At 27.5% G+C, this 27,630-nt stretch overlaps 1 protein-coding gene across 2 annotated transcripts; it reads left to right on the top strand.

The window, feature by feature from the left end:
* The first annotated feature begins 231 nt into the window (after window positions 1–231).
* Window positions 232–27,630, top strand: LOC135923159 (band 4.1-like protein 4A). Of its 2 annotated transcripts, XM_065457754.1 has the most exons (17): window positions 298–390; window positions 508–648; window positions 10,977–11,081; window positions 12,441–12,483; window positions 13,459–13,537; window positions 14,122–14,219; window positions 15,168–15,288; window positions 15,785–15,872; window positions 19,153–19,241; window positions 19,826–19,889; window positions 20,233–20,321; window positions 20,860–20,937; window positions 21,074–21,148; window positions 21,556–21,644; window positions 23,333–23,482; window positions 23,804–24,403; window positions 26,010–27,630. In XM_065457754.1, the coding sequence occupies exons 3-17, from the start codon at window positions 11,061–11,063 to the stop codon at window positions 26,687–26,689; spliced, it is 2,364 nt and encodes a 787-aa protein (XP_065313826.1). In that variant the 5' UTR covers window positions 298–390; window positions 508–648; window positions 10,977–11,060; the 3' UTR covers window positions 26,690–27,630. The 2 variants fall into 2 exon arrangements, with proteins under 2 accessions (XP_065313825.1, XP_065313826.1); XM_065457753.1 differs by lacking the exon at window positions 508–648 and having other exon boundaries at window positions 232–390.

Genomic DNA, 27,630 nt, shown 5'->3' with positions numbered 1-27,630 from the left:
TTTTTTATATGCCACTTTATTTTGTGTGCATAATATAATAAATGACAAAATGTGAAAATCAGAATAATTGTTCATAACAATGTTTAAAAAAGTATAATGGGGCGAAGTCCCCATAAAATTTTTTTAGTTGAGCCCCCTGAGATTGTGGAGGCTAGCGACGCCCCTGCTATTGCTGACAAAATTTCAAATGGTCGTGGTTTAGCATTAAATAAAATTTAAAAATCATTTTAACATATGTATTTATGATGTAATTTACCCAACCTAAAATATCACAATATGAAATTGTTTTCAAAATTAGCTTCAAAAGGAGAAAGTTATATACCAAATAAAGATTTCAAATGTACTATTCGACTACTTGACGACACTGAAACTTTAACATACGAATTCACGGTAAATTTATTTAACTTCCAAATATGTCATAAAAAATTTTAATATATAAAAGATTTTATTATTTTCTTTAGGCTTTACCCTCCAAAAAGCGAAGATATATTATTAACATTTTTTTAGCTATTATTGACCAGTATTCTGAATTTAAGTTTGATCTCTTCAAAATTAAAAACTGATATCTGAATATTTTAATGGGCATGACTAAATACGCACCCCCAAAATCTACGCAACCCCGAAATCTACGCGCACCCTATCAAAGAAGCTTAATTTAAATTATATTAATACAGAATTGTATTTAGCTTCATAAGATGAGTTAGAAAATGTTTTTTTGATCAGCATTTTTTTCAAATTTTACTTAAAATTCCAAATCTTTTGTGATTTTTATGCATAAGAAACTTTTTTTTCAAATTATTCAATTTTAGCTGATATCAGTAACACCCAAATTTGTAATTAGCCCTCAAAAATTAGGTTTTCTTAGTATACAATAAATTGATAAAAAAAATTACTACCAATTCTTCAAACTGATAAGATAAAAAAAAAATTTTCTTATTTTTAATTTATTTTATTTTTGAAAATTTCATATATTATTCATTTTAAATGATAAAAAATAAAAATATTGATGAATATTATCTTTTCATTTTTTTCATTAAACACTATATATAACAGATTTTGGATTAGGTAGTAGTGTTAACCAGTCCTATATAATTTTATATCAATATTGATAAATAAATTTTTATGTGACCTTCAAAAAAAATGCAAATTTGAATAGACAATATTTTATGTTATGATATTGAATAATCTTAAACAAATAATTAATCAAAGTGACATATAATTTCTATTCTCATTTTATTTACTAGAACTATTAACACCTCTTACTGTGCCTTTTCAATTTATTCATAAATTTTGGTTTTGTTTATTAAATTTTTTACTTTTAATTCAATTTTAACTATTAAATTAAAAAAAATTATTTTTATTATTTATTAACTTGTTATATTTGAAAATATATTTTTATTTGCATATGAGAAAAAAGATAATAATTTTTGAATTATTTAAAATAAACTCTAAGGCAAGTTTTTTCCTTGAACCAAATTTATTATAAAAATGGGTCTTATGTTTTCTTCTTCTTATTTTCATAAATTATTTAATTTTTTTACCTTTAAGGCAAAAATTTTATATATAAATTTTTTTAATATTTATTTATTGATTCATTTCTATTATGGTTAAACGTTTTCAAAATTAAGTTAAAATATTCTTTATTTATTTTTTTGTTTAGATTGTGTCCAAAATATCAATTAAATTCACAGACTTTCAAAACTTTAATGAAAATAAATATATAAGATATTAATATGAAAATAAAACGAAATAATCTAAAAATATAAAGATGAGCTTTTGAAATGAAACAATATATCTCTTGCAAAGCATTATTAAAATATTATTCTAAAATATAGATTCAGTTAGGTTTTATACCATTAATGTCTATATTATAATGTTAATAATTTTAAATTCATATCATGAAAATTTTTACTTTCGATTTATTGCTTTAAAAACATTGTAAGGCATTTATATCAAAACACAACCCATACATGAGATTTTGATGGTATGAAATTTTGAAATCTCATAGATCATTTTCACTCGTTACACCGGGTTAGGCCTATAATTTTTGCTAATGCAGGGTCTCTGCAATATGTTCTTAATATGAGATTTAAAAGGAAAAGATTTTAAAAAATTTAAGCAAATATTAATAACAAAAAATTCTGCTAGCTTATGCGAAGAAGGACCTCTCATATTTCACCCCCGTTCTCCTTAGGACGGGTCTTATTATAATTCTATAAATTAATATGATAATAAACTTAAAATTATTATTCTGCCACTTTTTTAAAGTAATTTTAGCCGTAATATGCAAAATTTCAAAAGGAAAAATCTTCCCGACTCCCCGAATTATGGCAGAATTTGATAAGAGAAGATTTAACGAGTTAAAGTCAACAAGGATGATAGACATAGTTAAATGGGGAAAGGAATATATGGTAATTTGGTTTGGGTGGATGATAGCTTTGATAGCATACCGGAATTATTTTGACAGGTAAGAAAAGAGCTTTGGTCAATTAAAAAAGTATAGCCTTAAAGTTTAGAGATAAAAATTTGTACATTAAACCACGATTCTGAGATTATAAATCTTTTAGCTCAAGTAGAAATTAAAAAAAGACAGATTGAGGCCTTTCCGGGGTTGGTTACAGTTTGAATAATTTTTTTCAGAATGCAATTTCCGCGAAGGCGTTATTGTGAAAACATTTACGCCAATAAACTTCTGGTAAATATTACCTATAATGAATAACCACAAATATGATGGCCGAAAAAAGTTATCTAAACAATTTTTTTTTTATTTAAAGAAATAATTTAATTTTAATATTATTATAATCTAAAACTCTAATCCATCTCTATATTTATTAACTCTATACCTTATCAAGCTCTTTTTTTATCCTGATGCCTTAGTTTAGATAATACCAAGAAGAAAAAAATTTATAATTAATATTTATTTAACTAATAACCATCTGACATATTTAATTTTATGAAAATCTTGCAAAACATTTAATTTCACGAACCCTAGTAGAAGAAAAATATGCGTCCGGTGTCTTGAAATCCTTAGAGCTCAGTATGGGTTCGGGGAAAAAATATGTTTTTTTTATATGGCAAAATAATGTTTTCTTCAAAAAAAATACAGTTTACACTTGTATATAGATTCAATGATTTATTTTATTACAAGCGGAAGACTTGAGCCATTTCCAATCATTGAGATTCCCTTGTTTATTAGGTTTATTTTAAAACACAAATTCCATCCAAAAAAATGTAATTTGCTAATAAACATTCGTTAGTAGAATCTTCTAAAATTTAATATCAATTGTATCATTGTGAACTTACAATAATGACTCAATCTTAAGTTTGAAATTTTAGCTATAGATTCCCAATATGGACATTATGCGGAGGTCTGTTTTACCCAATTTTTTAAAGCCTATCGATATCTGGATGTATTGGAAAAGTAACTTTTAACAACTCGGATGAGACTAATTTTATTAAAAAACATTGTTAACAAACAAGCCCTTAAATTATGAAGAAATTCTAACTCCGATTTAAGGAATAAATTTGAATTATATAATTAATGTAACTGTAGTTATTAAAATTGTTTTTTTTCGCGCTCTTATAAGTTTTTATTGTTTTTTTAAGTGCTATTTGAAGAATGAAGGAACAAAAAAAACATCACGATTGGCACTATATGCGCGCATTCTTTATATTGATATTATTTATACAAAGCAAAAACACCTAGCGCTTTTTATAATATAAGATTATAAATTATTCATCATAGAATGGGGAAAAAATAAAATAAAATACTTTTAACCTATCTGAGATATAAATAATGTACATTTATAAATTTTAAATTGAATCGTTTTAAAATATATTTTACATATTTTATTATAGGTTTCCTCTTTTTATAACTTTTATAAAAAAATTTTACATGGAAATGAACATTTTTTTTTTACAAAATTTAAATTGTCATAGATATACGTTGTAAATGCCTCCCTTTCCCTGTATTATTTAAATTATTAAATTTATAATTATTATGATATAATATTTCATTTTCTTTCAAGTTTATTTAACCTATAAATGATTTTGTTCTTTCTTTCTCTATCCTCCTTATATAATATTTAATATTATGTATTTCAAGCAACTTATACTTTGGCCTGAGCAAAATTACAACTGGTATCGCACAATGGCCAACTTCTATATGGCTTAAACAACTTTTAGCTTAAAAAAATTGAACCTAGCTCTAAGTTCTGCCTGGGCTTAAGGATTAGAATGAAATTTTTAAGATAAAAACTTGTCAAGGCCGTTTTGGAGTTAGATCGAAGATAGGTTATTTAACAACACTAATTTCACAACAACCTTTGATACATATATATTTAGAGAAATTTATTTTGGATTTTATAATACTTATAGCAAAAGATATCAGATTTTTTTAAGCCCAGCTTAGATTTATATTATATCCACCCCCTCCCCTGGGTTTTTTAAAAAAATATTTGGTTACTCAAGGCCTTGGATTTTAAAAATCTCGGTGTTTTAGGTTGAATTTTTACACTCGAACCGGGGGGGGGGGAAGGTGGTTTAAAATTCAAGTCCATTTTTCCTTAAAATCTTAGCCGGGTTTCGATATGGTTTTTTCGGTCTTTGATATTTATTCTTAAACAGAGTTTGCAAAAATTTTCAAAAAATAACCTCTTGGAGGAATTTTTTTATGCATGAAAATTATAAAATATTTTGGCACTTTAAGTAAAATTTAAACAAAAATCGCTATAGATTTTCTTTTATCAAACTCTTCTTAAATTAGTATTGTTAAACGGCCTACTAAGATCTTAGCTAATATTATATTACGTGAGCCTGGAGATTTTTTAACATAGAGATGGCAGAAAGGTTTGGACATATATTTGCCAAATCTTGACATATTATTTTGGCTAAAATCTTAATTGGGCCGTTATGTTTCTTTTTTTTAATAAAGAATAATTTTATTAGAAGTAAAAATAATTATTTATTTTTATCTTTTGCTGGAGGGCATTGTAAATTCCTAAACCCGAATCTCGAAAAAGATGGATATAAAATATTAAAGGCTTATATCGGTGTGAACCGACTATTTAAAAATTCAAACGTTCTTTTCTATTATCAAAAATTTATATAGAGCAAAAAGCAAAGAAAATTGTATAAATCAAGAATAATATCTGGTTTTATTTTATTTTTTTTCAAAACTAAAAATATTTTTGTTTTGTTTATTTGAGCCACATTATATAAAACAGGAATTTGGTTAAAAAAAAGATAGAAATTATATTTTTTTAAATAATTTTTTTATTTCTAAAGGTCATTTTGCAAATTAAATTTTTTAAAATTTATTATAATACGCTATATATGCAACGATTGGTAGTTTTTATTTTTGTTTTTTAAATAACCAGCCTAAGCAGGTTTGTTCTTTAATTTTAGTTAAAGGGTTAGGTTGATTTATAAAAAATTGAATTGAATTCGGAAAACACATTTAGCCCCGGCCAGCTGAAAAATTTAATGACGCACGCGCCTAGACCTACAGGTCTGTCCCAGGTTTTAAAATAAATTTATTAAAATGGTGGAGGTGAAAGATATACGATTTTAAAAAAAAACCAGGGGAAAAAATTTCTATAAAGAAAACTTTAAATATTATGCGATATGATCGGGCTTGTTTTTTTACTCATCCGTGTCTGGTTTGTGAATGTATTGAGCACAAATTGAGCTTTTCAAACCCTGAGTTGCAAATGCAGACAATGCATTTTAAATAGTATCATTCAAATGGGTCAAATTACCGCTTGGCGTTAAAAACTATTTTAAACGCAAAAGGTTTGTTTTTTTCTATAATTTTTTATTCATTCATTTTGCACGTTGGTCTACGACCCGATCTTTAGGAACCGGGGTTTTTGCAAGAAAGCTGACAAAACTTTGTTACTCAAATAAGAATAAAAAGGGGGAAGACATTGAAAATCTCTCTCTAATTATATGTAAATTAATTAAATATTGTATAAAATGAAACAAAATAACTTATCTTTTAAAATAGAATGTTTAGAAATTAATGAAATGAAAAGGCAAGCAATAATATATCATATTGTAAAGTTATGAAAAGTCTATTACCTTAAGATTGGCAAAACTCATGATTTATCGATTTATTTGATTTAAATCGCTATTTTCTTTTAAATATTAAAAATTTTATAATAAAATAAAAATAATTTTTAAAAAATATGCTTTTTTGAGGATAATGATTCCTGAGGCAAAGTTATTAATGGAACATGAGTTTATTTGTAAACCAATTGTTAAATTAGCAATAGTATCTTATTTATGAATATTTATTTGATAATTTATGTTTTATAACAATTACGATTATATAATTTATAATTACAAAAAAAGTTAGCACTTTTTTATTAATTAATTAAATCAACAATTTTTTTACACGAACTAAGAATTACTAGTTTTAACTACATCCCAATTAATCTTAATCACAAAAAAATATTTTATTAAATAAGGTAGAGGGTTTATGTCTTTATGATATCTCCTCTAATTTAACAAAGTAACAAATATTTTAGATTTTATATAAAAAGTTTATTACAACCCCTCCCCCCTCCCAATAAATAATAATTTTAGGATTAACACATTTTAAGATCATTTTTTTATAATAAGAAAATTTACCAATTATTATGAAAACTTAACTTAATACAAAAACATCGCTAAAATGAGGTATAATAAAATGTTTTTATTTGAAAATAAAAAAAACTAATAGTTTTTAAACAAAAAATTGATTTAAAATCTGATTCTAGTTTATCTTGTTGCATTAAACTAATTTTTATGGAAACCTTCTTCTTTATTTATCTCCCAAAAACTATCAGTTTGATAAATTCCGTTTCCTTACCACATTTATTCAAATTCATATCCAAGGCATCTAATGAGCCTCTGCCGGATATGGCATCAAAAATCTCCACTAGAATAACTCCCCTATAAATTCTTATAGACTTCACCTATCTCCCCTTATCTATTGACGCCTTTCGAGTTGATGTATGCAAGTATATTGACCTACTATTATAGAATTCTAAAAAATATATATAAATTATCAAAAAATATTAAATAACAAAGCTTTTTTCGCCAAATTTGAACGTGCTCCGCCAAATATATTAATAACCTTATATAATTTACATGTACTATTTTAACATGTATTTTAATTAAAAAGAAACTGGATTTATTTTTTCAAAGAAAAATCATGAAGAATGCATTTTTTTTAATTGTAAGGTTGTAAAGCTGGGAAATCTCCTATTATTTAATTAGTTTAAAACATGGTTTTTTTTATATATCATATATTTTTTTAAAGAATGCGGTATAAACCTTCCTTACATAATATAATTTAAAATATTCTAAAAATTGATTATATTATTCCTCTTCCTATATTAAAAAATTGTTAATTTTAAACATTAAAAAATCATGATTTAAATTAATAAATCATAATGTATTTAAAAAATATATAACCAGTTTTGTTAAATAACCTATTCTGTCCATATTATATGTGTTCAGCAATGTGCTTTTATCCGAGAACTTGTTATTTTTACAACTTTAAATCATTTTTGAGCGCGTTATTTTAATTTAAAAATCTAATTTTACCCGAAGTATTCCAGCATGTTTAGAATACTTATCTTTTGAATTGTTGATAATTTTGTCGTTAACCTTTGAGTAGTTTAAAATTTATAGAAAAAATCTATAGAAAAACTAATATAAATTATATTTAGTTCAAAAGTTCATGGTAAAATTGTCTGAAATTTATAGGGTAGGTATTCCAAACATGATGGAATACCCTTCTGGTAAAATCAGATTTCTTTAATTTTATAAAAAGCGCTCAAAAAATAATTTAAAAATAACACATTGCCGGAAAATGCACATCGCCACTAACATATATTATATATAGATAGATATACAATACTTGCTCTAGACTGATGATCATTTATTAATAAGCAATTTGAAGTGTCGTTGAAATTTAAATCTGCTAGTGACGCCAATATATAGGAATTCTAAATTTTTTTTAATTTCATAAAATTTGAATATAAATTATTTGCATATCAGAAATTAAAATGGCGTTCACCAGCGATTTTCATTGATAGTAGGGATGTGCCGATCTCCAAATTTTTTATCAATCCGATTCGATATTCATATAAAGCCGATATTTGAATTAATTTTATTTACCATCCTATTTTTGAATCAATGACATAAAAAATCAATTTATTCCCTGCAAAAAAAATTATTAACTTTAAACTAAAGGTTTGGTCATCTCTGCACTAAATCTCGGCTCGAACAAATTCCGGGGAAGTTTTGTAAATGTTTTTAAAGCTGATAATTATACAAATTTATGTCGTTTTCCTTTATACAAAATTGCGGGTCAGGTGCCAGACAACTTAAAACTATATTATACGGGCCGAGCCAAAAAACCCCGATAGAAAGTTTTCAAGGGTGCCGCTACTAACTACTATATAATTATAGGCAAGACAAGAAATACGTTGAAATTTCCCATTTCTCTAGGCGATATTTGGTAATATGTGCATTTTGTTTTTTTTATTCTCCACCAATAGTATAATGTCATTTGGAATACCGGCAATGTTTATGGCGGAATGCGTTAAATATTTTTAAATTCGTTGCAAATAATATAACAAAAATATAATATCCTATTTTTGCTACTTTTGCCTACAAAAAATAGTTCAATTGATTTTTTTTTAATATTACAAATTCATTGAATTTTAGTTCCTTTTTATCCATTATTATTAATTTAAAAGTTATGTATAAAATGAAAAATATATAATAATTATTTTATATATAAATACAATCGCCAAATAATTAAAACAATAATAATATCTTATCGGATAGGTTTTTTTTGAAAATATTATACCGATCTGATTTAAAGACGGTAAATATCTCGCTCAATTCGATATTTGATGCCAGCATAACCCTGAATTCACAGTTAGCGTGAATTCGCGATGAGTTTACAGAATTGACGTAGGAGAATATAAAAATAGAGCATATTTTGTATTCTTCGCCGTCAATTCGCGCCAACTGTGAAGCAAGATAATCCTAATTATTACATAATCCAAGATTTTTTTTGGTCTTTTATCCAAAAAAATACATGCTTAGAAATGTATAAAAAATATAGATGACATTATTTAATTAATTTCATCTTATTTTTTTTTTCTTTTTGTCATTTTGCCTTCTCTCATTACAATAGTTTAGAGTATATATATAATATATTTTAACGAATTAGTTCAATATACTCGAGTGAATTGTGTTGCGTGGTATGGTATACATAATTAAAAATGATTAATATTATTATAATTAGAAATTATCTTTATGATTTATTAAATGTGTTGTATTATAAATTTAATTTGTATCATGCGACAAAAATAAATTGAAGCGTTTTCGTTTTGCGGTATTTTTCAAACAATTCATTTCAATTATTATCTTTTTTTTGCTTTATTATTTAAGAAGACTGGATTAATTTAGACGAAACATTTTATAAAAAAACAAACGCTAAACATGCTCAATTTAGCAGCACTATAATTCAAGATAGAATGGGGGGGGGGGCAATTTGGGATTGCGCTCTTTTATGTGAGCCACAAGTTTCTTACATTTTATAAAGTAAGCTAAAAATTTTCTTCATTTCATCTTCGGTAATATAATTTTTTTAATCACGTACTACTGTACTTTTTTCTATCTAGTTAGCATGGTTAAGAGACCATTTTTTTTATTAAAGGACACTATGACAAATCAGTTCTATATATTTGCAAGTTTTTACCTAATTCTATATCGATATAAAAGTTCTGAGTTTGGTATTTTTTTCGGGGAGATCTGTTTTCCATTTACATTTTTTTTATAATTGTCCTTATTTTTTTATACACATGAAACATATTTTTAGAATATCAATTTAAACTATATATAGTTTAAATAGGTTGAAAGGTGATAATAAGATATTCATTGTTCGTTTAATTTATATATATTTAACAACCTCTTCATAATAATTTCTTAATTGCTTCGTTAAATTTTGTTTTTTTCGGTTCTTATTTCCTTTTTTAAACGCACCTATAAAAAATAACTAATTATGAATATGAAAAATAAAAGAAAGAAAGAAAATTTTAAAGACCTGAATTCGAAAGTTCTGTCAATGACACGTAATTTCATTTTCTGTCCAAGTCATAATTGGTATAATCATATAAGAATTCTGTGATCCAGCCTCGGTCGGGCTTTATTTTTTTCCGGACCGGCATGTCTGTTAACCGGCATAGGTTGGGCTCCTAAAAAAGATTCAATGTCTCTAGGTCCAGATATAGTTCAGGACTAAAATTATAATTATAGGAGTTGACTACTGGTCCTTGATATTGACACTAGTGATCTGCATAAGTCCTAATTTCTCGAGCCTCGCCCCATCGCGAACGAAATTTTTTTAAAAAATATTCTATAAATAAATATATTAGCACCTTATTTCTTGTAAGAATTTTAATATATCTATTTGACAAAATATAATGATGTCATATTTAAAAATTTAAGCCCGATTGCGCCCGGCCCAGCCCGAACCGAAATTATTTTTTAAGAATGGACCCGGCCCGAAACCTGTTCAGACCGGGTACCGGTCGGGTCGTGATTTGTAGATCTCTAATTGACACTCTTAAGTAGACTCCCTTCCCTGCTAAACCTTATCTATTAATGACTATCTTGACCAATGTAATGGTACTTAACGGGAGGGAATATATCAAAAATTTAAATGAAACATATCGATATCCCCATCCTTTACAATGCAAAATTTAACAGGAAGTTAAAACTAAACATAGATAAAGTTTAGTTTACAAATTTTGCTAAAACTTTTAAAAAGGAATAAATTATGTAATAATAAAAAAGGAATATCGAGTATATCAATTATGAGGGAACAATTGTCTTCAGAATTTAAGAATTTTTTAAAAAAAAATGATGATAATAAATGTATATAAGAATAAAATTTTATTATTTGACAGAATTCTACTGTGGGACAAAATGTGCTGGACTACGTGGGTCAAAAGCTGGAATTGTCGGAAAAGGATTATTTCGGGCTCAGGTTCATGGAAAACAACAAGCAAAGGGTTTATATGCAAATTTAATCAATTATATTCACCTATAGGTTAATTCGACTGGATCTTGAGTAGTCTTGTCCCAAAAATAAAATCTAAAACTTGAGACGCGAGTTAAATTTTTTTCTTTCGGATTTCCTCAAGATTGAGCCATTAATCGGCTTTAATATTGCAGCACCATTATTAATCATCCTTTCATATTATTGCTTTTTGAAAAAAATCTGTTTGTAAGCATTTTTTTAAAAAAAAGGATTAGTTTTGAGTTGTCATCTTTTCGATAAAGAAAAAAGAAAGACTTTCTTTTTTGCTGCGTGATGATGGGTAAGAAAAATTTCTCTCCTAAAAACTAAAATTTAATCATAAAATGAAATATTTTTTATAAATTCTTCCTATTTTCCATGATTTTTTAGTATTTAATCTACCACTTTGTTTACACTATTCTAATGTAATATAGAATAAGATTGAATCACATACACTTAAGCTTAACTTATTAATCCACAGAATAAACCATTTTTTAACATTTAGATATAATTTTTATTTTATTTGTTTTTTTATATCTGACAAATTTTTGCCTTTGTGTTGATCCAAAACCCCAAAAATATATCTTAAAAATTAAACGAGTTTATATCGATTTTTTTTCCCCGTTTCGGTCTATGTGTTTTTTTTAAAAAAAAATGTAATTATCTTTTTTCATCGAAAACACCAACAAATTATGGTTTTTTTAGTTAGTGCGAATTTTTTAAAAAGGCAATTCTATTTAAGGATTGGATTTATGATTAATTTCTAAGCGGGAATATAAATTTACGAATTTGATGAATTATTTTTCCTTCTATAATATATTCATTTAATTTATATTTCTTTCTTTTCGCCAATTGAATTTTATAATAATTTTTTTAAAGATTATTTGAAAATAAACTAATGATTAGTAAATAATGAATAATCATGGCGTTAGTTTTGTTAATAATTAAATTTTTTATAAGAAAGAAAGAATTGATAAGTAGGGATTACTCTATTTAAAGTAATGGCATCTATAGGGATTATCATTATTCTAAACGGCTCGATTTTTTTTAAAATGGTAACTCAATATTTTCCCCAATAAATATTACGCAAGCCTGAAAATTTTGCTCATAGATGACTGAAAGGTTTGGACGTCTACGAAATATTATAGGCTCGCATAATAATTATGTTAAAATCTTAATTTAAAATTGGTTAAATTGAGCCGTTTTTAACAACATTGATTTTAAGTGCGCTAGATCATATTTTATTCCCAACTTTTAATTCCCTTCCCCTCAATGAACAAAGTTTTAAGATTTTTTTTGCACTATAATTTTAATATACAATTTATTCTACTATATAATTCTCGTATTACAGCACTGGCTTCATCCCATCAAACTATTGGTCCGACAATTTAAAAGTAATCATTATTTTTTAAATTTGAAACTTAATAAAAAAAAATTTAAATTTGCTCTCTCTCTCTCTCTACATGTTAATGTATATATTCTATTTGTATTTTTATTTAATTTTATTTAAAATGAAAATCAATTGAGCTTTTGGATAAATTATTTTCCAACCATAATGTAACACATCTATTTAGAGGTAGTACGGATCATGGCGCGACGTAATTTATGTATCTTAATTCAGAAAATAAGCCTGGACACCATTTTTTGGTTTTTTCAAATGATAGATTTTGAGATCGGGGGGATGGGGGGTCTATAAAATACTAAAAGGTATACTTATTCCTTATCTAAAAAATCGCTATTAAGAAGAGATATTTTGAATTCTTTTTTATTATAGAATTTTGAATTTAAAATAAAATAATAAGAATTTATAAAAATTTTTGTAAGCAGACTATAAGTCAAGGTGATTTTCAATATATCCAATTTTACCTTATAAATTATTCATCAGCTTGAGATGCATTATTTCAAACTTCTTGCTAAGAAAGTTTAAATCCTGCTTTACAGAACTTTCGCATAGACCTCCTGAGACAGTTTGTGCCTCCTAAATAATTTTGCTTATGAATCAGGAAACTAACTCATTTTTTCCCCTAAGCCCGGCTCCAGACCAGGTTCAGAAATTTTCGTCATTTTATGAACGATTTCTGCCCAAAAAAATGAATATTAGGTTACTTCCAATTTTTTTTAATAACCTATTCCAGAGTGAAAAAAAAACTTCAAGAGATTTAAAATTCGGATCAAAAATCTTTTGAAGATCATATAACTAAAGATTTTTTATTAAAAATCAAAATAACAAAATATTTTTTTATTTTTAAACCAGAAACTGGGTTCGGCTTTTCCCCTAGGCTTCTACCGAACCCGGAACTCTGTATTTAGCATTGTCTAATCATAAAAAAGTGTTTTAAATTTATATTCCCCATTTTTTTTACTAATAGATGTGAGTCCGTACGTTTTGTGCTTCCGGGTCAGGTTCTACCCGCCTCACCCAGACTTATTGCAAGAGGACATAGCAAAGTATTTATTTTATAATTAATAATTATAATAATAAAAGCCATTATATTTCTTGACAAAACTTTAACTTATTTTATCACGATATTGATTTTTTTTCATACTTAAATTTCGGTTATATACAAAAAGGATTTATTATAAAATAATCTAACGTCCTTTGTGACTCTTAAATTACTTTTTTTACAAGAGAGCGATTTTTGAAATTTAAAAAAACCATCATACCATCTGTTTAAGTAAGCCTTATAAAACTTATTTAAAATTAATTTTTTTTAAAAAAAAAAAATTGATGGGAGTGGAGAAGACGCCAAATTATAAGATTTTTACGCTTAAAAAATTTGGACAATAAAAGTGTTGACTTTAAACGGATCGATTTTGTCAATTTGAAATTAAGATATTCGCCAAAATAATATTATGAATGCCTCGATATTTCGATAATTGATGTCGAAACCTTTCTGCCATATATGAACTTCAGGCTTGCGTAATATTTTTTGGCTATAATATTGGGTTAGCATTTTTTTAAAATCGAGACGTTCAACAACACTATATACTTTATACAAAAAATGTTACATTTATCTTCCTCCCGTTTGAAGGTATTACCTTTTTTCACAGCTGAGACGAGATATGCTGCACGGACGATTATTCACTCACAACGACGATGGACCGCTACTGGCGGCTTACATTTTGCAATGTAAAAACTGAATTTGATATTATTAACTTATATTTTGCGCTTCTGGGTTATTCTTTCGAATGTGATAATTAAAAGATATCGATCCATTTTTTAATAGGTCGATCTGTCCTGATTTTCATCTACACACGAAAAATACCCTTTTTTAAAAAATAACCCATGATTCAAATATTAACATTAAATCTATCATGAATAATTTTTCTACCACCATTTTTATATATCGGATTGGATCACCGATATTTCTAAAATGCGAATGACAAGCCGATCTGATATTCAAAAATCGGTGCATCTCGTAGTACATTTTCGAAAAGGGTGTGAATTGGATGATCATCCTTGTTCGTTAGATAAGTTTTTAGAGTTAACATTATTTTCTTTTTATTATTATTTTTACTTCAGTTACAATATCCGAGATAAATCAATTGATACCAAAATATTTTTATTGCTATTACAGATCTAAACTTATATAATAAATGTAGTTAAGGGGCCTAAATATTATTTAATCTTTTTAATTAATGATTATTACATCAATAATTTCTCGACCAATGTAATTTTGCGATTTCAAAACCAAAATGTATCACTTGATAAATCAGACAAATATCTTTTAACGTTCCCACGAGATAAAGTCAAAAATTTGCTAAATAAAAATAAAAGAAATTTGTATTAATTAATTTTTGAATAACTCTATCAATATATCATATCATTACTATTGAATTGAGTTATTAGCTCTTGATATTGGCACTGAGAGGCAATGTTTTAAAAACCAATACAATATTTAGATTTATTGGATTATATTGGTATCGAAAACCAAGAAAATATTGGTATTATTGCCAGACCTGCTTAGAAAAAGTAATTATTATTTAAGAATTCAAAAGAAAGAAAGAAAAGAATATTTGTACAATTTAACCATGACATTAAAATTGTGCGCCACATTAATATTTTTTTAAAAAAAAGCCGAATTAGGTGATTTCGATCCGGAAGAGATGAGTGCTAACTATGTTTCCCATCACAGATTGCTCATGAAACAAACTCCAAAAATCGAAGAAAAAATTGCCAATTTCCACAAAACCTTAAGGTTTTACATTCATTATAATATTATAATCGTATGTTAAAGATTTCTTTTTTTTCTCCTAATTTTATCTATCTAATTTTTTACGAATATGACATTAAGAAAGTCTTATGATCAATTGATCTGCTAATTTAAATAAAATAAGAACAAACTTTCCTCGATTTTTATCCATCACATCGATTTATAATAGGCTACATAATTTTTTGAAGGAATTAATCCTCGATCCATAGACTCACGACTCCTTTCCCATCTTATTTATAAAGTCAAAAAATATATATTAAGGCTTTTAATAATCTCTAGTCCTCATTTGTATGTCGTATATTTGAAAGAAATGAAATATGGAAGAAAGAACGTAGGAGAAGTGAGAAAAAACGTTATCATTTTTTGGGATTTGGAAAATGTTTATTTTTGTTTTCTAAAAAAATTTACCAAAATGATAAGTTGAATTCTTCATTTAATTCAAGATAAATTATGCATTTATTTATTTGATTGTAATATCAAGAGGTCAAGTTCCTTCCGTCGCCGAATTGTATTTCCTGAAGAAAGCATCTCAACTGGAGACCTATGGTGTTGACCCATATCCCGTTAAGGTATATTAATACTTTTTTTTAAAAAAATGGAAATACGTGATAAAGCGTATACGCCCTCTAAACTTTGTAGGTACAACAGAGCTACGCTAGGTAGTTCTCATTTTCATCAAATTGGATATTAATAAAAAAAATTCGGGGAAAAAAATATGAGAAGCCCTTTACACATTTGTGGGCAAGCCACACATACTTGTACGCCTAATATCCAAGGACTATTATTTTAACGTCTGTGCCCTGATTGAAAGGGAATTGGGCCAAGATTAACAACTCACACTCATAACCTATAGCTTATATTTAATTACATTAAGAATAGAAGTATGGCCAATTTTAATTTATTGTATATTAATATTTATTGAGTTAATATGTGATTAAATTATTAACTTGTAATTTTGTTGAAGGTAATTGTTTCAACTATCATATTTATAATGATAGTTGAAAGGAAAATGAATAAAGTGGTAAGGCATGGGAGAAGAGAGAGGGATTTTATTTTAAATCTTGATTTAATCTTTAAAAGCTTCTTAATTGATTTTTTTATTATTGTTTAATTTTATAAATTGTTTCCAATTCATATTCAAATCTGTAACGTCCTTCAATACTCGGTGAAACCAAAGTGTTTTGTACTTGATATATTCCATTAAAAGAAGCCATGTAAGAGCGACATAGACTAAATTACAATTGGGGTTTCTTAATGCATGAGCTAAGAATTTTATTCGTTTTTTCTTCAGTGTAATGTGGGTTGGAGTGTGTTTTGACAGCTTCCATAGTTTATCATTAGAGATTAGTCTCGGGTAGAAAACACCATTAACATTTCTTATCTTATTGATAAATGTCTGAAGTTTCCTATTGTCGGCCTTGTTAATTTCCCATGCTTCACCTCCGGATAGCAGGATAGGGATGGCAGTGGAATTAAAATGGTTAGTCTTGTGAAGGCCGGTATCTTCTTTGCCTTCTAGATCTGGAAGTACCTATAAACTATCTTAGCATTCAGTATCCTTAATTTTAGTTCTTCCTTGTAGCCACCTCTATTGTCTAGGGTAATTCTAGGATATTTAATTTTTATAGCTACATTGATCACTTCAGATTTTAATTTCATTATTTCTCATAGGTGGTGTATGTCTTGCTAAAAAAATCGTAGTTTTGTTCTACATTCATGCTTAAGGATTTTAATATATGAATCAGATTGTAAGTTTCTTCTAGGTCTTTAGTATTAATGACTGTCTTCGGCATAGGATATAATCCTATTTTCTAAATGGTTTGTGTTATTTGAATTTAGTTTCAGTAGATTAGCAGCATTTAAGGTATCCTTGAATATTTTCTTTATTACTATGTTATAGAGAATAGGGAAAGAACACAGCCTTGTTTTACTCCTTTCTTGATTCTAAAAGGTGGAGAGGTTTAATGGTTTCTTAGAATCTTTATTGCTTCCGATTGTATTTCCAAAGGGCTTCATGATTCATGCTGTCAAAAGTTCTTTTGAAGTCGATAAACATGAAGAAGAATGACAATTTATACCTATCACATTTTTGGATAATAATTTTAAGAGTGAGAAACGGCTCCATGCTTGTCTGGACGATACGCACAAATATATTTGTAGAAAAAGTTTTGTGACGTTTCTAGAATGCGTTGAATACCCAATAGACTATATTATTAAAAATTATGAGTAGGAAGTTTAGTACAGCACTCGATGCCGCTTTGAGATGTTCGTTATCTGGACCAGGAGCTTTACGGTTTCTGAGTTTTTTTAATGCAGTAGAGATTTCAGTTATCGAAAACTGTGAGGTGGATTGAGATATAGATTGTTGTTTAGCCGATATTATAGCCGGTTTCCTTGATTCAAAAATGTTCATGTAATAAAATATCCGCAATGTCATCTGATCATCCTGGTCAATTATCAATCTCATTTGCCCTAACAGTGATAATTCTTCTGTCAATCCGTATTGATTTTTGAATAGTTTGCCAGAGTTTCAAATCAAAGTGACCTCTTGAGCTAAGCTCCTCAATTTTTTACATAGTTGTAGTTGATATCCAGTCATTTCTTGCGGGTTGTTGCTTCCTTGAACCCTGCTCGCTTCACGTATATCTTCCCTAAATATCACCCGGCATTCTTCAACTGATTTAGAACGGAATGTTCACTCTGCCTTTTCACATAGTTTTTGGTCGAAGAGCTTTCTAATCCCAGGTATTTGCAAATTGTTGATATTTTACTTCCTAAGTATATTTTCAGGTTGATTAGGAATTTTATTCAATTTAATTGAATTTCCCCACAAGTTCCTTACTATAATCTTAATCTTGATCATTCTATGGTCAGATAGATTTATATACATCATGGCTATCACATCATTAAACCAGTCTCTGCAATTTTAGGACCATAGCGCTCATTCAACCACATCCAAGATTTTAATTAAAGACCTTACAAACGTGACAAAAACTCTTTTCAAATATATTTGTGCATATCATCCAGGCTGGAACATCATGGAGCCGTTTTATCACTCTGAAAATTAGTATTCAAATATGATAGGTATAAATTACCATTCTTAACTTTCATCGACTTCATAAAAACTTTTGATAACATCAATCATGAAGCTCTATGGAAAACACCACTGGAGGTCGGTATAAAAACAAACATAATGAATATTCTAAGAAACCATTATAATATCCTGTTTGCCTCAAGAGACAAATGAAGAATGGAAATAGAAACACTAAATTAATCCTATAAATCATCATATAAATATAAAAAAATTTAAAAAACAGGTTTTTGAAATTTGTAAGAAAAAATAATTTTACTTTAAATTTTAGATGCCAAAGTCGAATTCACTCGTGCCTTGATTTAAGCAATGTTATTTTAAAATATCATCTTCACAAAATGATATGAAATACCAAGGCTTTCTGTTCGACTTCCCATTCACTATAATTGATAAAATATTACGATATGGTCCCCTAAAATATTTTTTGAATTCTTGCATTGCATGTTATGTACCCTCTTATTCCTCAAGTATAAGATCACGCATTTTTTAACTCCTATAATCCTGTTTAGAAGCCAATTCTTGTGAAGAAGGATACGATGTATATTATACAAGGGGGGAAATCATTTAAATTATTATTTTTTTAAATGGAGATAGAGATATATAAAATAACTCTTTGAATTTTTGGAGAAGATTTGAATATGTATTAGACATAGTAGAGATCCCTTTAAATAATATTTTTAAAAATTGCCTCCATATTATTGGGGATAAAAAATTTGTTTTATAACACCAATTTGCTGAGAATATTTATCGAATATAAGGACCAAAAAGGTAATCACATGTACCTGGGAATCAATCACTCCGGCATCATGACGTTTCAGAACAACAACAAAGTTCATCATTTCAAATGGTATGTCTATTTTATTACCTTTCCCCCTTTTGCAATTAAATGAAAGAATTTTAAGAGCGCTCTCTCTTTCTGATAAAATTATTTGATGAGAGAACTCGATGATGGTATTTGATAAGGGTACGAATGTTTTAGTTTTGATTTCATCAAGTTATTGGCAATGATTCCCTACGATAAAAAGAAAGTTTAAACACATTTTTTTTTATTGCCACAACTCACATTCTTTTTTGTATATTATAATGACTTGAATGTTGAATTGACTAATGCGGCGCTATCTTTAAAAAATATATTTAAATGAAATTATATCCCATTTAATCGTAATGTTGTTAAAAGGGCTCGATGTAGCGGATTTTAAATTAAGATTTTAGCGTCCAATCCTTTCTGCCAAATATGAGTAAATTTTGCTGGCTTGCGTCATATTTTTTGGCCAAAATCTTGGTTTAGTCCATTTTTTAAATAGAGCCGTTTAAACAATACTAATCGACTCAAAAGGCTGGCTTATGTAGATATATCAATTTAATATTCATTCTTCGACAGGTAAAAAAAATTTAAAATGTTTCATTTGATTTCCCCTCCCTCATTTAAAGGAACGAAATCCGTAAAATAGAATTTGACGGTAAGATGTTGGTGATTCATTTGCTTATAGACGAAGTAAATAGAAATATATTGTATTTTTATCGATCAAATAATACTTTTTTGATGCGTTTACCAGATCGAAAATAGCTTTTAACCTTAAATTATAATATTTTTTCTCTCCAACTGATTATTACTTTCTTCAAACTTTGTGCTGAGAAAATAGTTCAGTATATCTTTCAAACCACATCATAAATTATGAATATTTTTAAATTACGTTATTTTAAAATTTTATTTAAGACAGGAGGCATTTATATTATTTATTTTTTCTTATAACTTCTTTTGATATTTCAAATATTTTCTAACCCATTTATCCTCAATGACTAGTAAAAAAATAATGTTTATTTCTTTTATATAATAGAAGAAACACGTTGTAGGTTTCAAATGCCCGACTCAATCATCTTGCAAGCACATATGGAAATGCGCCATTGAACATCGAGATTTTTTTCAGTAATTTTATTTTTTAAAATAGAAAATTATGCCGGGCCATACAGCTTGTATAAAAATATTTTTTGGGCCAGGCCGGTTAAAATAATTAGATCAAGCATAAATCTTATTTTTTCTGCGGGCAGATTCAAATCGGCCCACACCAACCTCTTACATCCATAGTCTACAGAAGTTAGAGCTATCTTATTTAAAATAGCAACATTAGTGATGTAAAACAGCTCGATTTAAGACGATTTTTAAAAATGACTAACTCAATATTTTAGCCAGAAACATATTGCCTAAGACTTGAGATTTCGCTAATAGGATATTAAAGCCTTTGTGCCATCTGTGAGCAAAATCTTCAGGCGGGACATTTTTCTGAATATAATATTGAGAAATTGGCTAAAATCGAATTGTTTAACAACAAGTATTGTTTTTTAAACTTGGTTTCAACAAAATTATTTTTTTTCTTTTCAATTCTATGTAAAATGTTAAATTTATAACATTTTTTTTACTGAGTGGTCACTTTATACCATCATATTTGTTTTAATTTTTACGAAAGACTTAAAAGTTCTCGGGATATCAAACCTCACCATTCTGGCGGCAGCTTATTTGCCAGGGGATCTAAATACCGTTACAGGTTTTTTTCTGCTAACTAAAAAATTACGAAATAAAAATAACCGCTGGTTTTTCCCTAAATTTTTTAAAATTTATTTACATTTAATTTTAACCTTTAAATTATTGATTTTAATATATTCATCAAAAAAATATCACAGCGGAAGGGTCGAAAGAGAAATTCTGAACGATACAAGCATTTTGACTCCAGGGAAAGCGAGCCATCACGTCATGAGGTAATTAACATTGATAAATTTTTTGATATAGTAAACGTGTGCAATAATTGGCGCGACGATAATTATGAAAATGATCTTTCTTCCTGAATCAATCACGTGACTTCCCCTATAAAATGACCGTTAATCAATTCTGCTCATTAAATCATCATTTTACGAGAATTTTTTATAAGCGTATATTTATCTTGTCCAGAAAAATATTACGCAAGCCTGAAGATTTTTCGCATAGGTGGCACAAAGGTTTAGACATCTATTAACAAAATCTCGAGGCGTAGGTAATATTTTTTCTGGCTAAAATATTGAGTTAGACAATTTTAATATACGGCTCAAATCGAGCTGATTAACAATAAACTACTTACCAAACATTTTATTTTTTTTAAAAATATAACCTACACTATCCTCTTCTTAAGAAAATCCTCTCTCAGAGATTTTCCTCGTAAAAAAGGCGGCACTTATTTTTCGGATAAAGCCAAACCGGTAACCTACCATTCACCTAAAAGTTTGAAATATTTATAAATGATTTATTTCAAAAAGTTTATATATGTATAAAAATTACGAGAATTCAACGTAAGTTTTTTTTAACGCCTTAGAATTGTATCTAATAAATTATGATATTAATCCATTTGAAATTAGTTAGGAATCATTTAAAGTTTTTTTTACAGCTCAAATTTTGAAAATGTGAATGTAAATTAGTGACTCGAAAGTAGGATTCAAAAACGAATACGAATCTAACAATGAATTATTCGTATTTGATTATTTTGTACCATTCGAATAATTAACTATTCGATTCTTACGTGTAAAAATTCTCTTATATATATATATCGCCCCCCGAGAATAAGTTTATTCTATCTTCATTTTTGTCAAAAATGATTATTTTTTTTGATAGATCGATTATTCAAGAATATATTAATCTATATTTACATAAAAAAATCTTAGACTTTTAACTTATAAAATTAATTATAGCCCGTATTAGATCCATTTACAAAAAATAATCTATCCAGCATATGATCTTTTAAAATGTTTTCAAGTTTTGCATAAATGGAATTAAGAGTTATCTTAACTGATTGTATGGTTTTATATAAAGTATTACTGACAAAAAAAACAAAAAATTAAAAGAATATTTTTTATCATTATTTTAGAAAAATAATATTACATTAATTTTTATCCAGAATAATATTCCTTAAAATAATAATAATAACATTTGGTATTTTATTCTATCACCAGTTTTCGAATAATTTAAAAAACGATTTTTTGCGAAATATATCATGGTATTTTATTAATTGATGAAGAACTATTAAATATACACATCCTTAAATTAAAAAAAAAATTATGAAAGCATTTATAATATTCAAAATACAGATAAGGAATTTTTAAATTGCTCTCCTGTAAAGTTGGAAGAAATGGAGATAGAATTATATAGTTCACAGGCGTCGATATATATCTATATTCCAAAATATATAAGAAACATTTTCTTTACCATTTATTTACTGGTTATTGCACAAAGATATCAACAAAACGTAATAATACACAAACTGATAAATAATACAATAAAAACGATAACTCCAAAATATAATTCAAAAGATGATGATTTTTTTCCTTTTTGTCTCCCTTTTATACCTATCATTTTTTGTATATAAAAAATATTTATTAATAGTATAAACACAAATTCAGAAAAAGCAAAATATTAATAAACATATAATGATTCCTCAAAATCTATATAAATATGCGCTATGCTAAGAATATGATATACCACAAATAAATGTGAATAAGCAAAATCTACATAATATTAAGTTTTATCCACGATACGACTATATCAATACTTAATAGTTATTATTCTTACTCGTTTGGTATTATTACGAATAGTAAATTATACAATTCGTTCATAAAAATCGAATAGAAATGATTCATAATTCTATCCTTATTCTTTTTTGAACAGGCATTCAGAAACAATCTTTATAATTTTATCCATACTGGAACAGGATCGTTATATCAAAGTTGTAAAAGGGATCATCCGAGCTGTTGTATATTACTTGAACCGGGTTCTGTTTCGTCGATTATTATTTTATATTGATTTTAATATTAGCCATTGCTGAAGTTAAATTCAATTAGCTTTCACGATGATTATTTTTTCAATTTAAAAAAAGATACATATTACAATTTTTAAACCAAAATATTAATTTTTTTTAGTTCAGCATTCTAATAACATCACCCATAATGTCAGTAAAGTATCTAGGAATAGTTTGATCAACAACTCCCCTAAAGATCCTAATGATTCTAGTTTAATGGATAAAGGTAGTTCCACCAATTGGATGCCTACATCTCGAACTCCCCCTGGAGGTAAAATATTAATTAACCTTAGATAATAAGAGTGTAATTTTTATCTAATAATGATCAAAATCGTGCACTGTCATCTTCAATCTGGAAGCTAATAAATAATAATACACATATTTGTTAATTAAAAATAAAAAATTTGTTTGTGTAATTAATTTTTCCAACATTTGCGAAACAACTACATAGATACTTAATTAGACCGTGAAATTTTTTTATTCTTAAATTATTTCTAAAGTAAGTCCGAAATTCATTTTTTTATGAAAATTTTATCTTTCTTAATTCTAATTTTTCGTTATAAATTTTAATTTAAAAAATATTTCCTTTTAGTTATTCAACCCCCTCTTGGAGAAGATAGTAATAATATACATTTTACCGTTGCGGATGGCTTAACTGCCACGCCACCTCGCCCCTCAGCCGCTCCTACTAATTACTCTCCCCAAAAATTACCTGCTTATTCCCCTTCTCAGTCATCTCAACGAGAAGTTTTAAACGCAACAAGAATAAGATACAGCGGCACAAACGGTAAACTAACCTCCCCGCCCAGACCCCCTCCCCCAATTACAACATTCCCCAGTTCTCACGACACTTCTCTAGATTCAAACAAAAACATATCCTTCGAATCGAATGACGGGGTCGACGATTCCTCCTCTTTTTACGATAAAAACCCTGTCTTCCGATCCTATCTACTTACATCTTCACCTTTGAGCGGTAAAAGTCCAGCCAATAAATTCCGCGATTCTCCAATGCCAAACGATTATGGCTCTGAGCCAAAGTATCACGAGAAATTAGTCAACCTGCACCCTTCTTCCTTGGTAGAAGATAGCGTAGGTGGTGACTTTTACAAGACCGTTTTGTCGAATAGAAGCGGAATCGGTGGTAGTGGGGACGATACTAAGGATACTTTTGCCAACGACAGAAGAGAAAACGGTAATTTTATTTTCTGAAATATATTATTATGGTTTTTAAATTGCTGAAATTTGAACCGTGATTTATTTTTGCAACTCAAAAAAAGTGAATTCCATACCAATCAACAAAAAATCGATTTTCCACCTTACCCTCTCAGACTTTTTTTAAAATTTGTATATTGGTAGTATATACTATTACTAAATGAAAAAAAATGAAATTTTACTTTCTTACACCACTTACTCGTTAAGATATGGGCGTTTAAATAACGGAAAAATGGTACATTTCTTGACAAAATGCACTTCATTAATTTTTATATATCACAAGAATAAATTAAGTTAATGTAATATATCATTAACATGACATATAAATAAATGTGATAAACACCTAATAAATACCCAAAACCGGAAATGGCCATAAAAAATAGACTAAGCTGAATGTGGGTCTAGGAGTTTTGATCCTTTATATGGCTAAAATTGATCAAAATTTAACATAAATATCATCATATTTAAATTGGATAGGTTATAAATTTTGTTTAAAAATTATGTCCAAATGAAAGACCCTTTATTTTTTTAAAAAAATTATTTGAGAGGTGGGGGAGGGATGACTATGTAGTTTATTTAACACTAGTTAAATTTTCTCTTGAAATTACTTTTTAAAATAATTACAAATCTGTTATTTTAGCATAAATCAAAAATAAAAGAGCGACTATTTATTATTTGACGCGAAATCAATTGATTATATAACATTTCTTGAAACGCTGACAAAACCTGTCAACTAATTTGTAGATTATTTAATTAAAAAATAGAATAATTTCTTTCCTCATTCTTATAACTTAACAACAATCCAATTTATATGTTGGCGAATTCTTAGTTATTACTGACCAGTCAGAAAATTATGCATTTGTAGTGCAGGACCATGCACAAGGATTTCATTGGACCAATAATCAGGTCACTCTTAACTTTTTATGATTTCTTAATTAAACAATTTTGTTGTTATTTCAGATTGTTTAAAGCACAACGCATGTGCATTTTATTTATTTCAAATAAAATTGATCTTATTCTTTAAAGAAAGAGCAGAGTACCCATCGATTAAATTTAAATATGATGATATTTATGTTATATTTTGATCAATTTGAGCTATATAAAGGGTCATACACCTAGATCAACGTTTAACGCAGTCTAGGATTTTGTGCAAATATAAAATAGTCATGTATACCTAAAAAAAATACCTTTTTTCTATAGCCATTTTCGGTTTTGGATATTAATCGGGTTTTTATCACATTTATTTATGTCAAATTAAAGATCCATTATTAAGCTATAATTATATTTAAATTATTGCTCTATCTTAATTTATTCCTGAGATATTGGAAAATGAATGAAGTGCATTTTGTCAAAAATATACCATTTTTCCGCTATTACGCCCATATTTTACCGAATAAGTGGTGTAAGAAAGTAAAATTTCATTACCAATATACAAATTTAAAAAAATTCTGAGGGGATCGGGTTGAAATCTTGGTTAATTTGATATGGAATATAATATTTTTTTTAATGGATAATAAGCTTGTCGATTTTTACAAAAATATTTTTTTGATCATTATGGTTTTTTAATATCTTACAAATATAATTAGGGTATCCAGAAAGACCGTTAACTACACCGCCGAAAAATACGTTTGGTGCAATCGGAGTAGAGAAATTAAATGACCAAATTTACGTTGAAGATAAAGAGTATTCCCTTCTCACAAAACAACACGAGTGCAATGGTGACGCTCTCCTGACTAGGGCTAATATGGAAATACACAAACTTCAAAGCGAAAAAATTAATCATTTATCAGGGCCCGACTCTAAGCTCAACCTCACCAATCGGAGCATTGCTCAATCGCCTTCTCCAGGGTTAGTTAATCGATCCAAGTTTTTCTCTTCGAAATCGGCGAACGGCGGTATTAACATCTTTTTCGACAAATTGTTTTTGCGGAATCGGTTCTCCGGCAAAAAGGTTAGAAACGTGTCTTTCGAAGAATCCAACGATAGTAAGAACCTCCATGGTAAAAAAAGTAGCCGCCCTAACAAAGTGTCCAAACCTGCCCCATTCTCTAATGACCCGGGCACCTTTTCTAAACTGGTTCTAGTGATTTTACTTCTGGCCCTATTATTCCTCGCTTTCGTGTTACTCATGGAAAGTAGCAACCCAAATGCACTTTACTTGTACAAAAAATATCCTCAATTGAGGCGATTTAAACACGAAAATTATGGCACTCTTAAACGACATTTTTTGAAAACTTGGCAATCGATTTGTGATTTAAGACGATGAGAAAATATTTTTCGATTTTTTTTACCACAAAATTAGAAATAATTTTTTTTAATGAAATTTAGCATTTTATATATTAACAATTTGAAATGTTTGTTAGTTATTTGGAAGAAAAAATGGGTTCGTATATCTTTAGTTCAAAATTGAATTGTTAAAGAGGTTTTTTTCGAATATTTTTTTGTTTTTAATCTTTAATTTGTATTTGGCTTTCGTTTATGAGGTCTGGTCCTAGTTCCCTTCTTCAACGCTGTGTTTAAAATACTTGCAATGCAACAAATAAAGCATTTTAAACACAGCGCCAAAGAAGAGGATCAGGCTTGGATAGGGAATTTGTATGAAATATTTCAAAAAATTCCTTATAAAATCCGGTGATATCAATAATGTATTTATCATATTTTAAACTGATACATTGATTGTATTTTGTTATTAGATGTAAATGTTTTCCATTTAAAATATAATGATTTAAGTATTATATAGTATAGCCTCCATTCCTACCTATTTGAAGCATAGACTTAAATATATTTTATAGAAGGTATTATGTCGAACATCTTTATGTATTTAAAGAGGAATATAATTATTTTACACATTCTTTTTATCTATTATATTGAAATCGCTTTTATATTTTTTTTAAAACCCGTTTTTTTGATCGCCCTATAAATTCTTTTGAATAAAATTTATTGTGGTATTAAAAAAAATTTGAAAACTTCAGCCACATTTTATTAAATAAATTTTTTTTAATGTAAATATCTTTTTTATGTTATATTTCACCTAAAATTTTGGTCTACCGTTAATTAATTCAAGAAAAATATTATATAAATTAATACATTGTATCAGACATTAGGGGAAATTGTTATGCTGAAAGGGAATTGAACCAAATTTTTGGATTATTTGACCAGGCAAAAACTTTATCTGAGACAATAACTAGATGCTAATTATGAATCGTT

The sequence above is a fragment of the Gordionus sp. m RMFG-2023 genome, chromosome 2 (genome assembly GCF_954871325.1).
Source record: "Gordionus sp. m RMFG-2023 chromosome 2, tfGorSpeb1-WG-v2, whole genome shotgun sequence".
In the NCBI taxonomy this organism is placed as follows: Eukaryota; Metazoa; Nematomorpha; class Gordioida; order Chordodea; family Parachordodidae; genus Gordionus; species Gordionus sp. m RMFG-2023.
Note: the sequence above shows the minus strand (reverse complement) of the source record. Positions and strands in the feature narration are given on the sequence as shown.

Coding starts and splice junctions, on each gene's coding strand:
- LOC135923159 (XM_065457753.1), top strand. CDS start 277: ATGAAATTGTTTTCAAAATTAGCTTCAAAAGGAGAAAGTTATATACCA. Junction 12,484..13,458: donor ATTGGTCCGACAATTTAAAA/GTAATCATTATT, acceptor TTTTACTAATAG/ATGTGAGTCCGTACGTTTTG. Junction 21,645..23,332: donor AACCTACCATTCACCTAAAA/GTTTGAAATATT, acceptor AATTTTTTTTAG/TTCAGCATTCTAATAACATC.